The sequence below is a fragment of the Macaca mulatta genome, chromosome 3 (genome assembly GCF_049350105.2).
Source record: "Macaca mulatta isolate MMU2019108-1 chromosome 3, T2T-MMU8v2.0, whole genome shotgun sequence".
NCBI classification, from domain to species: domain Eukaryota; kingdom Metazoa; phylum Chordata; class Mammalia; order Primates; family Cercopithecidae; genus Macaca; species Macaca mulatta.
This window is the reverse complement of record NC_133408.1, coordinates 95,052,607-95,067,713: the sequence shown is the minus strand read 5'-3', so window position 1 is coordinate 95,067,713 and position 15,107 is coordinate 95,052,607. Positions and strand designations below refer to the sequence as shown.

At 38.2% G+C, this 15,107-nt stretch overlaps 1 protein-coding gene across 4 annotated transcripts in view; it reads left to right on the top strand.

Annotated features, from left to right (window-relative positions):
- Window positions 1-15,107, top strand: part of BBS9 (Bardet-Biedl syndrome 9) — a 493,002-nt gene that overhangs the window by 130,916 nt on the left and 346,979 nt on the right. For all 4 annotated transcript variants that reach the window (XM_028845874.2, XM_077996944.1, XM_015133745.3 and 1 more), the window contains one exon: window positions 8,382-8,466. In XM_028845874.2, the coding sequence (XP_028701707.1) occupies window positions 8,382-8,466 (85 nt within the window). The remainder of the gene's footprint in view (window positions 1-8,381; window positions 8,467-15,107) is intronic.

The window sequence follows — 15,107 nt, the reverse complement described above, 5'->3', positions numbered from 1 at the left end:
GCTCTGACCAAATGGAAATATTTGTAGTCTCCATATATGTTAAAGGCTTTTCTCTCTCTCTCTCTCTTTTTTTTTTTTTGCACATACTGTCTATCTCCTATGTCTGAAGCGCTCTTCCTTCTTTGTCTGCACATGGAAATTATGTCTAGAAGCCTCCCTGTTCCCCTTCAGTTCTTCCCTGACCTAGATGTAAGCAACATCTCCTTTTTCTCAATTTACATAGTAGTTTTTCAGTGCTTCCCTTAGGTATTACTCATGCTTTCACTGATAGCAAGCATTTATTTGTTTTTCTCCTTGACTAAGCTCAGTACTCCTCGATGGCAGGAATTCTGTATCCCCTGAAGTGCCTAGCACTGTACCTTGGTGAAAGTAGGTGTTTGATGAGAACTGACAAAAGAGTGAAAAGTGTATAAAGAAGGCTTCTGTTTTGTTACTGGCATCTTTCAGTGAAAAGGATTTGTCCTGGCATAGTCAAGAATTTAGGTATAGTTGAAATCAACATAATAATGCTCTGTATCTCAAGCTTCCATTTCTAGTAAAGCTCTCTGGGTTACATGTCAAGGTTCCAAAACTTCCTGCCACTCATTGAGGTGATAGTTATGTTTCATTTGAAAATAAATGATTTTGGAGGGTTTACTTTTGTGCTCCGTGATGCCTCAATCTGTGTTTTAGTTACTTGCTGCTGTTTTTACAATGCAATGCAATATGGAGTATTAAATTATGTGGTTGAGTTTGTTATTGGTGCACTACAGGACCTGTTAAGCATTTGTGGTTAGTGAGTTCAAAAGCACCACTGTTTACCTGCACTTGCTGTAGTTGCGATTAGTGCCTTTCTGTTCTGAGGGACGTGTATGGCACTCTTTCATAAGATCTTGTTACATTGGCCCTGATTATTCTTTCGGCAGTCTCAACAAGGAAACTTTTTTGTGTAGCTTATGTTACTGAACACTTGAGTGGTAAGAAAAAAGACCCAAATATTTTATTTCAGAATTTCCAAATCTGCTTGGAATTGTTTGGTTTTGGAAATAGATTTTTATGTACTTTATTGGTCACAGTTAAGAGGAGTTAAGGAAGAACCAGAAAATAGATGCTCTTGTAAGTTTGTCATCATCTAATTTTGCTGTTAAGTTTAAGTAATAAAATACTTTTCTGAGTTGTCTTTTAGGAAGATAAATGGCTTGGATTTGGAAATCAGTAGTCAATTTTGGCTATGCCTCTGCCTGCTGTTTTAATGTTAATAAGGCCGCTTTACAGGCTTACTTACTTCTTAGATGAAATAATGACCATAGTTGTATAAGAAGCTTCAAATAGCTCAAAGAGTTTTGGACCTTTGTAACAATCTCATGAACATCTATATTATCCCCTGGCAGGTTGGTTTCTGTAGGAAATGACCCACCTAAGTAATTCATTGCCTACGGTTAGATCCATAGCGGGACAAGCTCTGAGATGATGTTTTAGTCACCAGCGCATACTATTTCTGTTGTTATGAACTGGGAACAGGAAAGCAATCCTATTTGGAGTTCAGAATGTGAGGTCTAATTGTTTTGCACTTTTAGAGACTTTGGAATTTTGAAGGTCAATCTAAGATGGTATAGAGAGATTTGCTGCAGCTGCCTGTGGGATTTTGTAGCATGATTTTTCAAGGCGGAGATCTTCTCCCTTTTACTTCATGCGGCCCATGACTCATTCCTCCCTGTCATGCATCTCTCCTAAACTCCTGTCATGGCCTTTCATGTCTCTTTTACTGCTGCATGCCTTTGCATGTGTTATTTACTTTACTGTAATGCCTTCTTCTTTACCAGCGTGATAGAATCTTCACTCATCCTTTAAAATGTAGCTTTCTCTTCCTGAACCTATACCAAGAGCATATCTTTTCTTCCCCAATTAGTTGTTACTATTGGTACTATGTACCATGTTCTATTGGTACTATGTGAGTACCTTCTGTTAATTAGCACAGGATACTCTGAGTTATACTTAGCTGTCTGTATATGAGTCTCTACAACTAGTGTGGAAGCTCCTTATGAGTATAGATCATGTAGTAGTTTTTCCATTGTTAATGTTTGTATTAGATCCCTACTATATGTTTATAAAATGAATGAAATTTATATACATTAAGTTTTCATATTAATGACAAGATCTTTTTTTTTTATTATACTTTAAGTTCTAGGGTACATGTGCACAACGTGCAGGTTTGTTACATATGTATACATGTGCCCTGTTGGTGTGCCACACCCATTAACTCATCATTTACATTAGGTATATCTCCTAATGCTATCCCTCCCCACTACCCGCTCCCCACATTGGACCTGGTGTGTGATGCTCCCCTTCTTGTGTCCAAGTGATCTTATTGTTCAATTCCCACCTATGAGAGAGAACATGTGGTATTTGGTTTTCTGTTCTTGCGATAGTTTGCTGAGAATGATGGTTTCCAGCTGCATCCATGTCCCTACAAAGGACACGATCTCATCCTTTTTTATCGCTGCATAGTATTCCATGGTGTATATGTGCCACATTTTCTTAATCCAGTCTGTCACCGATGGACATTTGGGTCAATTCCAAGTCTTTGCTATTGTGAATAGTGCCACAATAAACATATGTGTGCATGTGTCTTTATAGCAGCATGATTTATAATCCTTTGGGTATATCCCCAGTAATGGGATGGCTGGGTCAAATGGTATTTCTAGTTCTAGATCCTTGAGGAATCGCCACACTGTCTTCCACAATTGTTGAACTAGTTTACAGTCCCACTAACAGTGTAAAAGTGTTCCTATTTCTCTACATCCTCTCTAGCACCTGTTGTTTCCTGACTTTTAAATGATTGCCATTCTAACTGGTGTGAGATGGTATCTCATTGTGGTTTTGATTTGCATTTCTCTGATGGCGAATGATGATGAACATTTTTTCATGTGTCTGTTGTCTTTTGAGAAGTGTCTGTTCATATCCTTTGCCTACCTTTTGATGGGATTATTTGTTTTTTTTTTGTAAATTTGATTGAGTTCTTTATAGGTTCTGGATATTAGCTCTTTGTCAGATGCATAGATTGCAAAAATTTTCTCCCATTCTATAGGTTGCCTGTTCACTCTGATGGTAGTTTCTTTTGCTGTACAGACAGTTTGTTATAATTTCTGTTCTTTTACATTTGCTGAGGACTGCTTTACTTCCAACTTTAGTTGATCTTTAGTTTAATGAGATCCCATTTGTCAATTTTGGCTTTTGTTGCCGTTGCTTTTGGTGTTTTAGAGCTGAAGTCCTTGCCCATGCCTATGTCCTGAATGGTATTACCTAGGTTTTCTTCTAGAGTTTTTATGGTTTTAGGTGTAACATTTAAGTCTCTAATCCATCTTAAATTAATTTTCGTATAAGGAGTAAGGAAAGGATCCAGTTTCAGCTTTCTACTTATGGCTAGCCAATTTTCCCAGCACCATTTATTAAATAGGGAATCCTTTCCCCATTTCTTGTTTTTGTCAGGTTTGTCAAAGATCAGATGGTTGTAGATGTGTGGTGTTATTTCTGAGGGCTCTGTTTTGTTCCATTGGTCTATATCTCTGTTTTGGTACCAGTACCATGCTGTTTTGGTTACTGTAGCCTTGTAGTATAGTTTGAAGTCATGTAGCATGATGCCTCCAGCTTTGTTCTTTGGCTTAGGATTGTCTTGACAATGAGGGCTCTTTTTGGTTCCGTCTGGTCCTGGACTTTTTTTGGTTGGTAGGCTATTAATTATTGCCTCAATTTCAAAGCCTGCTATTGGTCTATTCAGGTATTTAACTTCTTCCTGGTTTAGTCTTGGGAGAGAGTAAGTGTCCAGGAAATTATCCATTTCTTCTAGGTTTTCTAGTTTATTTGTGTAGAGGTGTTTATAGTATTCTCTGATGGTAGTTTGTATTTCTGTGGGGTTGGTGGTGACATCCCCTTTACATTTTTTATTGCATCTATTTGATTCTTCTGTCTTTTCTTTATTAGTCTTGCTAGCGGTCTATCAATTTTGTTGATCTTTTCAAAAAACCAGCTCCTGGATTCATTGATTTTTTGGAGGATTCTTTCTGTCTCTATCTCTTTTAGTTCTGCTCTGATCTTAGTTATTTCTTGCCTTCTGCCAGCTTTTGAATGTGTTTGCTCTTGCTTCTCTAGTTCTTTTAATTGTGATGCTAGGGTGTCAATTTTAGGTCTTTCCTGCTTTCTCTTGTGTGCATTTAGTGCTATAAATTTCCCTCTACACACTGCTTTAAATGTGTCCCAGAGATTCTGGTATGTTGTATCCTTGTTCTTATTGGTTTCCAAGAACATCTTTATTTCTGCCTTCATTTTGTTATGTACCCAGTAGTCATTCAGGAGCAGGTTGTTCAGTTTCCATGTAGTTGAGCGGTTTTGATTGAGTTTCTTAGTCCTGAGTTCTAGTTTAATTGCACTGTGGTCTGAGAGACAGTTTGTTATAATTTCTGTTCTTTTACATTTGCTGAGGACCGCTTTACTTCCAACTATGTGGTCAATTTTGGAATAAGTGTGATGTGGTGCTGAGAAGAATGTATATTCTGTTGATTTGGGGTGGAGAGTTCTGTAGATGTCTATTAGTTCTGCTTGGCGCAGAGTTGAGTTCAATTCCTGGATATCCTTGTTAACTTTCTGTCTCGTTGATCTGTCTAATGTTGACAGTGGGGTGTTAAAGTCTCCCATTATTGTATGGGAGTGTAAGTCTCTTTGTAAGTCTCTAAGGACTTGCTTTATGAACCTGGGTGCTCCTGTATTGGGTGCATGTATATTTAGGAGAGTTAACTCTTCCTGATGAATTGATCCTTTTACTATTATGTAATGGCCTTGTTTGTCTCCTTTGATCTTTGTTGATTTAAAGTCTGTTTTATCAGAGACTAGGATTGCAGCCCCTGCTTATTTTTGTTTTCCATTTGCTTGGTAGATCTTCCTCCATCCCTTTATTTTGAGTCTATGTGTGTCTCTGCATGTGAGATGGGTCTCCTGAATACAGCAAACTGATGGGTCTTGACTCTTTATCCAATTTGCCAGGCTGTGTGTTTTAATTGGACCATTTAGTCCATTTACATTTAAGGTTAATATTGTTATGTGTGAACTTGATCCTGTCATTATGATATTAGCTGGTTATTTTACTCGCTAGTTGATGCAGTTTCTTCCTAGCATCGATGGACTTTACATTTTGACATGTTTTTGCAGTGGCTGGTAACTGTTGTTCCTTTCCATGTTTAGTGCTTTCTTCAGGATCTCTTGTAGGGCAGGCCTGGTGGTGACAAAATCTCTAAGTATTTTCTTGTCTGTAAAGGATTTTATTTCTCCTTCACTTATGAAACTTAGTTTGGCTGGATATGAAATTCTGGGTTGAAAATTCTTTTCTTTAAGAATGTTGAATATTGGCCCCCACTCTCTTCTGGCTTGGAGAGTTTCTGCCGAGAGATCTGCTGTTAGTCTGATGGCTTTCCCTTTGTGGGTAACCCGACCTTTCTCTCTGGCTGCCCTTAACATTTTTTCCTTCATTTCCACTTTGGTGAATCTGACAATTTTGTGTCTTGGAGTTGCTCTTCTCGAGGAGTATCTTTGTGGCATTCTCTGTGTTTCCTGAATTTGGATGTTGACCTGTCTTACTAGCTTGGGGAAGTTCTCCTGGATGATATCCTGCAGAGTCTTTTCCAACTGGGTTCCATTTTCCCCATCACTTTCAGGCATACCAGTCAGATGTAGATTTGGTCTTTTCACATAATCCCATATTTCTTGGAGGTTTTGTTCATTTCTTTTTACTCTTTTTTTTCTCCACACTTTTCTTCTCGCTTCATTTCATTCATTTGATCTTCAATCGCTGATACTCTTTCTTCCAGTTGATCGAGTAGGTTACTGAAGCTTGTGCATTTGTCACGTAGTTCTCGTGTTATGGTTTTCATCTCTATCAGTTCTTTTAAGGTCTTCTCTGCATTGATTATTCTAGCCATCCATTCATCCATTCTTTTTTCAAGGTTTTTCGTTTCTTTGCGCTGGTTACGTACTTCCTCCTTTAGCTCTGAGAAGTTTGATCGACTGAAGCCTTCTTCTCTCATCTCATCAAAGTCATTCTCCGTCCAGCTTTGTTCTGTTGCTGGCGATGAGCTGCGTTCCTTTGGAGGGGGAGATGCTCTCTGATTTTTTGAATTTCCAGCTTTTCTGCACTGCTTTTTCCCCATCTTTGTGGTTTTATCTGCCTTTAGTCCTTGATGATGGTGACGTACTGATGGGGTTTTGGTGTGGGTGTCCTTTCTGTTTGTTAGTTTTCATTCTAACAGTCAGGACCCTCAGCTGTAAGTCTGTTGGAGTTTGCTTGAGGTCCACTCCAGACCCTGTTTGCTGGGGTATCAGCAGCGGAGGCTGCAGAAGATTGAATATTGCTGCACAGTGAGGGTTGCTGTCTGATTCTTGCTCTGGAAGCTTCGTCTCAGGGGTGTACCCCACTGTGTGAGGTGTGAGATGTCAGTCTGCACCTAGTGAGAGATGTCTCCCAGTTAGGCTACTCAGGCGTCAGGGACCCACTTGAGCAGGCAGTCTGTCTGTTCTCAGATCTTAACCTCCATGTTGGGAGATCCACTGCTCTCTTCAAAGCTATCAGACAGGGGCATTTACCTCTGCCGAGGTTTTTGCTGCTTTTTGTTTAGCTATGCCCTGTCCCCAGAGGAGGAGTCTACAGAGTCAGGCCGGCCTCCTTGAGCTGCGGTGGGCTCCACCCAACTCGAGCTTCCCAGTGGCTTTGTTTACCCACTTAAGCCTCAGCAATGGTGGGCACCCCTTCCCCAGCCTTGCTGCCGCCTTGCAGTTAGATCTCAGACTGCTGTGCTAGCAATGAGGGAGGCTCTGTGGGCGTGGGACCCTCTGGGCCAAGTGTGGGATATAATCTGCTGGTGTGCCATTTACTAAGACCCTTGGTAAAGCACAGTATTAGGTGGGAGTTACCCGATTTTCCAGGTGTTGTGTGTCTCAGTTTCCCTTGGCTAGGAAAAGGGATTCCCTTCCCCCTTGCACTTCCCAGGTGAGGTGATGCCTCGCCCTGCTTCACCTCTTGCTGGTTGGGCTGCACCAGCTGACCAGCACCGATTGTCCGGCACTCCCCAGTGAGATGAACCTGGTACCTCAGTTGAAAATGCAGAAATCACCCATCTTCTGTGTCGCTCATGCTGGGAGCTGGAGGCTGGAGCTGTTCCTAATCAGGAAATAATCATGATCTGTTTTTTATAGGCTATTGTTAAGTTCGTCATCAGCTTCTGTCTTGCAAAATCTTAAACCGTAGTCATTCTGCATTCAACTGAAGTTACAGTTTTTTATAAGTGAATTATTCTTGATTGAGATAGGATATTTTCAGAGTTGGTATATGACATTTGAAGACCATTGTACATTTCAGTGCTCATTTAGAGATGCTGCATTGCCTTCATTCAAGTCCCTGATTTTTATACTCTCAGATATCTGTCTCTTAGAAAATATGAGTTTTGATTCAATAGGAGGGAAAGGCATATATGAGTCTGTAGTTGCTTTATGTCGAGTAAGCTTATTATTCTAAAAATATGTCATTAATTAATGAGAAATATAGAAATTTCAACTTTATTAGATAAATTAATGATTTCTAGATTGAATAATATTTATAAATTGTTTTTAAGAATAATTTGAGCTAAATGTCACTATTGAAATGGAAGCTGTAAAATACTTATAGATTACAATGTCCATTACTGAGAACTCGCTACCTACCAGCTACAAACTACTATGTGATTGATCTCTATCTCTATATAAATCTGTCTCTTTGTCAACCCATCAATCAATAATTGTATACCTACTATATACCAAATACTAGGTACTTTATAATTTATTTTTTAATCCTTTTAACAATGATTGTGTTAGAGACTCTATTATTATTTCTGTTTTATGGATGAGGAAGCCAGACACAGAGTGATTATTTGCCAAAAATGTACTTACCTAGTAAGTGGTTAAACTGGGATTAAACTCAGTTCTTTTTGGTTCCATAGATTATGTATTGATAATTTCTACTCCATCTGACTGCTTTGCATATTTACATTTTTTCTGTCTATTTGGTATTTAGGTGTTAGATCTTTCTTGAGTATTGTTATTTGTCACATAAAATTCTAATGAAAGTGCTTTGATAGTTGGTAGAGCTGTTTTCCCAATACTGAATAATGGATATATGGTTATAATTTCTTTATCATGACATTTTGCACAGTCTTATGTCACAATATCACTCAATAAGAATTTAATCTTAAATTTTACAGTTTTTAAAACAAGGAAAAAGTGTTTTATAATGTTTATAGATTATTGTATACTTTTAAAGTTTAAAATAATTTATAACTTTCAATTATAAACTCATTTACAATTTTTTTATTTCTTTCATACAGGTACCAAGTACTTGCTTTTGCAACAGATGCAGATAAAAGGCAGGAGACTGAACAGCAAAAACTTGGTTCTGGAAAAAGACTAGTTGTAAGGCCTTTTTTTAATATATACAAATTTCAATAATGCCGTATTTAATCACATATGTTTGTTAAGAATAAGAATTCATGGGAAGAAAATGTAAAAAAAAAGTCAGCCATTCCCTTTCCTGTGTTATGATTGTATTAATGACCTAAGAATTGAGTTGGTTGTTGTTAAACAGTGGAAACACATGCGTGGTCATGGTCGTAATATAACAGATTGTAGAGTTGTACCACTAGAACCATGGATATCCAGATGGAGTCACGTTTAACAAATAAAAACGGAAACATTTTAAAAATCTCTCCTTAATAGGCAAAATTTTGTAGATTATATTCTTCTGTTTGAAGTGTCTTTTCTCTAGCTGCTTTCCAGATTTTCTCTTATCACTTGTTTGGAGCAATGGGATTATAATGTGTACTTTTCTTTCTCTCTTTTTGAGCTTAAGATTTGTTAAGCTTCTTGCATCTGCGAATATTTAGTTTGCATAAAATTTAGAAATGTTTTGGCCATTAATTCTTTAAATATTTTGTAACTAATAGGCATGCAACCAAATATATAAGTAAAAGAGAACAGTTCACAGCTCACAAAGGTAGTTAGCTCACAGACAAAGGTGAAGTTTGATAATTTGAAAAGTAGTTTTAAGAAAAATTGTAAATGATGAATTCTGCATTTAATGTAAATTGGGGAATAGATGGTGATTATGAACTCTTCCTTATCTTGAGAACTTCTATAGACAGCAAGGCAAAAAATAGAAGGAACTAAAATTATGGTGGAAACATTGAAGTAAATCTGAGGATACACATGAAGGAAGCTGAATGGAGAAATGATATAGAATTTAGAATACTAACATAATAATATTGGAGAAGATTATGCAGAATTTTCTGTATTAGGATACAGAAGTTCAGATGGTGGTAGAACAGAAGGGTAACTTGGAAAGAGTCAAGAATCAGATGAAGATATATATTTTTTTCATTGGTGGTAAAAAGTAAAAGAGCACAATGAATAAAAATATGGTATAATTTTGCACAGAATTTAGAAGCACCATAGTAATAATAGTTAAAGCACAGATTGAAGTCGAACAGGTCTTGAGAGCTTTACTTTTTTTTGAGCAAGTTACAGCAAGTTTGTTAGCCTTACTAAATCTCAGTTTCCTCATTTGCAAAATGATTATAATATCTATTTTAAAATGTTGTTATTAGGCTGGGCATGGTGGCTCATGCCTGTAATCCCAGCACTTTGGCAGGCTGAGGCAGGTGGATCACCTGAGGTCAGGAGTTTGAGAGCAACCTGGCCAAAATGAAGAAACCCTGTCTCCACTAAAATACAAAATTACCTGGGCATGGTAGCGCATGCCTGTGGTTCTAGCTACTTGGGAGGCTGAGGCAGGAGAATCGCTTGAACAACCCCGGGGGCAGAGGTTGCAGTAAGCCGAGATCACGCCACCATACTCCAGCCTGGGTGACAGAGCAAGACTCTGTCTCAAAACTTGTTGTTATTAGATAAATTATATATCTTATATATAAATATATGATTGTGTGTAATATATAAAGCACATAGCAAAATGTCTAGATGAACTTATATGATAATGGTGATTAAATTGTCCTTTGACCTCCTCAATAGTTGTGTTCTTCCATTTGTTTCTTGTAGTCTGCACTTCAGCCTTATAGGGCCTCTCATTGTTCCAAATATTCCATGGCTCTTCTTCATTCTAGGCATATGGTCTTTCTTCTGTCTGGAATAGCCTTTCCTTATCATTTGCAGTTTTTATTGATTACTCCATGCCTCACACTGAGGATGTATTCTGAAGGCAATTGCAGTTGAGTAGTTTTTCCATTCGATTGGTGAATAGAGTGAGAAATAGCAGTAAACTTCATTTTGTTACATGATAGTCGCTTTGCAGGACTGTGATACCATGGGAGCAGTATTCAGTCTATTGCAGAAGAAACAGAACTTATCCAATGGAATGCTTTTAATAAGATAGTTGTGGGAAGACATTTAATAGCTTCCTTTGTTACTTACAGCTACCTTTTTATTGATTTCTATTTAAGTCTTTTGTGTGTTCAGAAAAATAATTTGTATACTTGAATTCTGTTAGATTCATTGAGATTTGTCTTATGGCGTAGAATATGATCTATCTTGGTAAATGTTCAGTGTGCACCTGAAAAGAATGTGTATTTTTTGCTGTTGTTAAAGTGTTTCATATATGTCAATTAGATTATGTTGGATGATAGTGTTGTTCAACTCTTCTGTATCCTTATTCGTTTTTTTACTAGTTATTGGTTTTTTTTTTTACTAGTTATTCGTTTTTTACTAGTTATTATTAGTTATTGAGAGGGGGGTATTGAAATCTCTGACTGTAATTGTGGATTTTTCTGTATCTCCTTGGAAATATATCTATCTTTCTCTATCTATTTATTTATTTATTTATTTTTGATACGGAGCCTTGGTCTGTCGCCCAGGCTGGACTGATCTTGGTTCACTGAAACCTCCGCCTCCCGGGTTCAAGTGATTCTCCTGCCTCAGCCTCCTGAGTAGCTGGGACTATAGGCGTGTACCACTATGTCCAGCTAATTTTTTGTATTTTTAGGAGAGATGGGGTTTTGCCATGTTGGCCAGGCTGGTCTCTATCTCCTGACCTTGTGATCTGCCCTCCTCAGCCTCCCGAAGTGCTGGGGTTACAAGCATGAGCCACCGTGCCCGGCATATGTCTGTATTTATTTGTGTATTTTTTGCTTCAGATATTTTGGAATTCTGTTATTAGGTGCATAAACATTTAAGACTGTTCTGTTTCATGATGAACCCATCCCCTTTGTATTATGAAATGACCTTTATCCTTTTGTTTGATAATCTTCTTTTTTCTGAGACCTACTTACTCTGTTGGTAAAATACTCAGTTTTCTTTTGATCAGTGTTATTCTGATACCTTTTCCTATCTTTTCACTTTGAACCTGTTTCTGCCTGTGTACTTCTAGTGCATAATTTATAAGCAGTATGTAGTTGGTTGGGATTTGCTTTTTAAAATCAGTATGATATATACTCTGCCATTTAATTTTGTTTTATTTATCTATATGCCTGTCTAGTTTTTTTTGTTTCCTTTTCCTCTTTTTCTGCTTTTCTTTGGCTTTATCCAGTTTTTTAAAAATTCTATTTTATCTTTTTTGGTTTATTAGCTGTAACTTTTTGTTTTGTTATTTTAGTGTTTGCTTTAGGGTTTCCATTATTTATCTTTGGCTTAACTCTATTTTCAGGTGATATATTACCTTATATATAATATAAGAACTATGCTTATGTTTCCTACCTTCCAGCCTTTGTGCTATTGTCCTATATTTTATTTTTACATAGGCTGTGAACCCCATATTACATTGTAATTATTTTTACATAAATAATCAATTACATTTTAATGAGATTCAAATTACAAGAAAAATATGTATTTACCCACGTAGGTATAATTTCTGTTGTTCTTTTTAATTTCTATAACTCCATCTTTCCATCTGGTTTCATTTTCCTTCAAACTAAAGGAATTCCTTTCACATTTCTTTTAGTGTGGGTCTGCTGGTGAATTTTTCATTTTTTTATGTGTATACTGTTCTTGAGGTTATCACTGGGACACAGTTAAGTTACTTGGAAACAGTTTGATTTTGGGGGGCCTTGTTCTCAAGACTTGTTAAGTGGGACCAGGGCAATGCTCATTTTAGGGCTACTTTTTCTTTACTCCTCAGGCAAGATCCTTCTTAGTACTGTACCCAATTCGCTCAGAATTATGAGGTTTTGCAGCCTGGCTGGTAGGCACAGGAAATATCTTTTACCCTGTGTGAATGCTGGGCACTGTTATCTCTAATCTTTTGGGTGGTTCTTTCCCTGGCCTTGTGTAGTTTCCTTACAAGAATATGCCAGTAAGTACTCAGCTGAGTATTCGAGGGCACTCTCTGCAGATGTCCACAGTTCTGTCTGTATGCAGCTATTTGGTGTGCTGTCTTGTTAACTCCAACTGCTGTGGTTTCTCCAGACTCTGAGTATCCATCTCCACAATTCACAGAGTCTGCTGGCCTCTGCCTAAGTTCTTCTTCCCTGCGCTATGGCCTAGAAACTCTTTTAAGGCTGGAGCAATCATGCCACTCACCTCATTTGTTTTCTGTCTTTAAAGGATTGCTGTGCTTTGTTGTCTGGTGTCCAGTGCCTTGCAAACTGTTGTTTCATTTATTTTGTCCATTTTGTGGTTGTTTTAGGTGGGATGCTAAATCATTTCCCTATTACTCCATCTTGGCTGGAACTGGAAGAATTTTTTTTTTATCATTGTTCTTAGCAAATTTCTGTGTTTTATGAGACTCATTAATTCAGAATGTAGTGTATTTCCCTAAGCGGAGGTCACAGAGAATGGCTTTCAGTACCTGGTAAATTGAAAGTATTTATTGGCTGGATCTCAGACTGTGGCCTCAGAAACATGATTTGCCTGTTCACTTTGAATAAATCACCTCTCAGAGTGAGGCCCACATCAGCCGGAGTTACAGACACTGATGTACAAAGCCGAATGCTAGCCTGTTACAATATAATGAGAAATATAACTGTCATGGGACTGATATTCATGTCTTCTCCAGTGGAATCATTTTATATAGGTAAGCAATACTTGAGCCAAATAGTAATCAAATAATTTCTTAGTGTTAAATTCTAGTTGAGCTTAAGATAGTCTGATGCACCTACCTATGTTCACTAGGCTGTCTCCATTCTACAGATTGTTCTTGTATATATACTGGCAATATCTGCCTTTCTGGCCAGCCCCATTTGGATTTTATACCTTCTTCAAATATTTTAGTATCTAAAGTAGATGAATACCTAAGATCATGTCTTGATGGCCAAAAATTCATCTTGTCTTTAATGTGATTTTTCATGATCTTTTCTTGGATCCATTGTTTGTTGATTATACCCTAACTTTCACAGCAGCCCCCAGTTCCTCTTTGTGCAGATTTTTCTTTGTGAAACCATTCACTGTTACTTTCGTATACAATACATGCCTGTCAGGGACCCTGGCTTGGGCCCACAGTGAAGCCCTCCCTTTTTGGGCCGATTAATGGATTGATTGCAGCTCTGCATCTTTCTCGGGTGAAGCACCAGGAGACAAGACCCTTGGTTCCAGCCACTGCTAAGGTCCCTTCCTCTGCTGCCTCTAAGCTGGGGAGGGAATATAAAGCCTGAGATCTCCCCAGAGAGGCAGAGTGCAGCCTGGGAGTGCCAAGCTGTGATCTACAGCCAGCACAGAAGTGGGAGAAGAGCCCGCACTTTCAGAGCATTGATAGGGAGCATGATGGTAGCTACTGCAGTGAGCTGAGATTGTGCCACCACATTCCAGCCTGGGCAACAGAGTGAGATTCCAATTGGAAAAAAAAAAAGGCCAGGCGCGGTGGCTTACGCCTGTAATCCCAGCACTTTGGGAGGCCAAGGCAGGTGGATCATGAGGTCAGGAGATTGAGACCATTCTGGCCAACATGGTGAAACCCCATCTCTACTAAAAACACAAAAGTTAGCTGGGCGTGGTGGTGTGTGCCTATAGTCCCAGCTACTTGGGAGTCTGAGGCAGGAGAATCGTTTGAACCCAGGAGTCGGAGGTTGCAGTGAGCCGAGATCGCACCACTGCACTCCAGCCTGGCAACAGAGCGTGACTCTGTCTCAAAAGGAAAAAAACAAAAGAAAATAGAGAGGAGCCACATAAGTGAGAAAGAGCCTACCTACTGACCAATACACTTGCTAACATACCCCACTTTGAAACCAAAGGCAAGAATTTAGCTATGAATAAAAACCTTGCAGAAAGCTTTAGCCCTCTGAAAACATCCAGAAAAGAAGTCTACTGACTGTACTCAATTTACACCTCACAAAAAGGAATACTCATGCACACAGATAAAAAAGAACCAGTGCAAGAGCTCTGGCAACTCAAAAGGCCACAGTGTTTTCCTTCATCTAAATTATCACACTAATTCTACAGCAAAGGTTGTTAACTGGGCTGAGATGGCTAAAGTGACAGAAATAGAATTCAGAATATGGATAGGAAAGGAAGACCATTGAGATTCAGGAGAATGTCAAAATCCAATCCAAGAAATCTAAGAATCACAATAAAATGATACAAGAGCTGGCAGATGAAATAGCCAGTATAGAAAATAACTTAACTGGACCTGATAAAGCTGTAAAACACACTACAAGAATTCATAATGTAATCACAAGTATTAATGGCAGAAGAGACCACACTGTGGAAAGAATCTCAGAGCTTGAAGACAGGCTTTCTGAAATAAGACAGTCAGACAAAAATAAAGAAAAAAGATAAGAAATGAACAAAACCTCCAAGAAATTTGGTGTTATGTAAAGAGACCAACTCTATGACCCATTGGCATCCCTGAAAGAGATGGGGAGAAAGCAAGCAAGTTGGAAAAACCTCTTTCAGGATATCATTCATGAAAAATTCCCCAACCTCACTAGAGAGACTGATATTCAAATTTAGGAAATGCAGAGAACCCCTGCAAGATACTATACAAAAAGATCATCCCCAAGACACATAATCATCTGATTCTGTGAGGTCAAAATGGAGAAAAAATGTTACAGGCATCTAGAGAGAAAGGTCAGGTTACCTCCAAAGGGAGCTCCATCAGGCTAATAGTGAACCTTTCA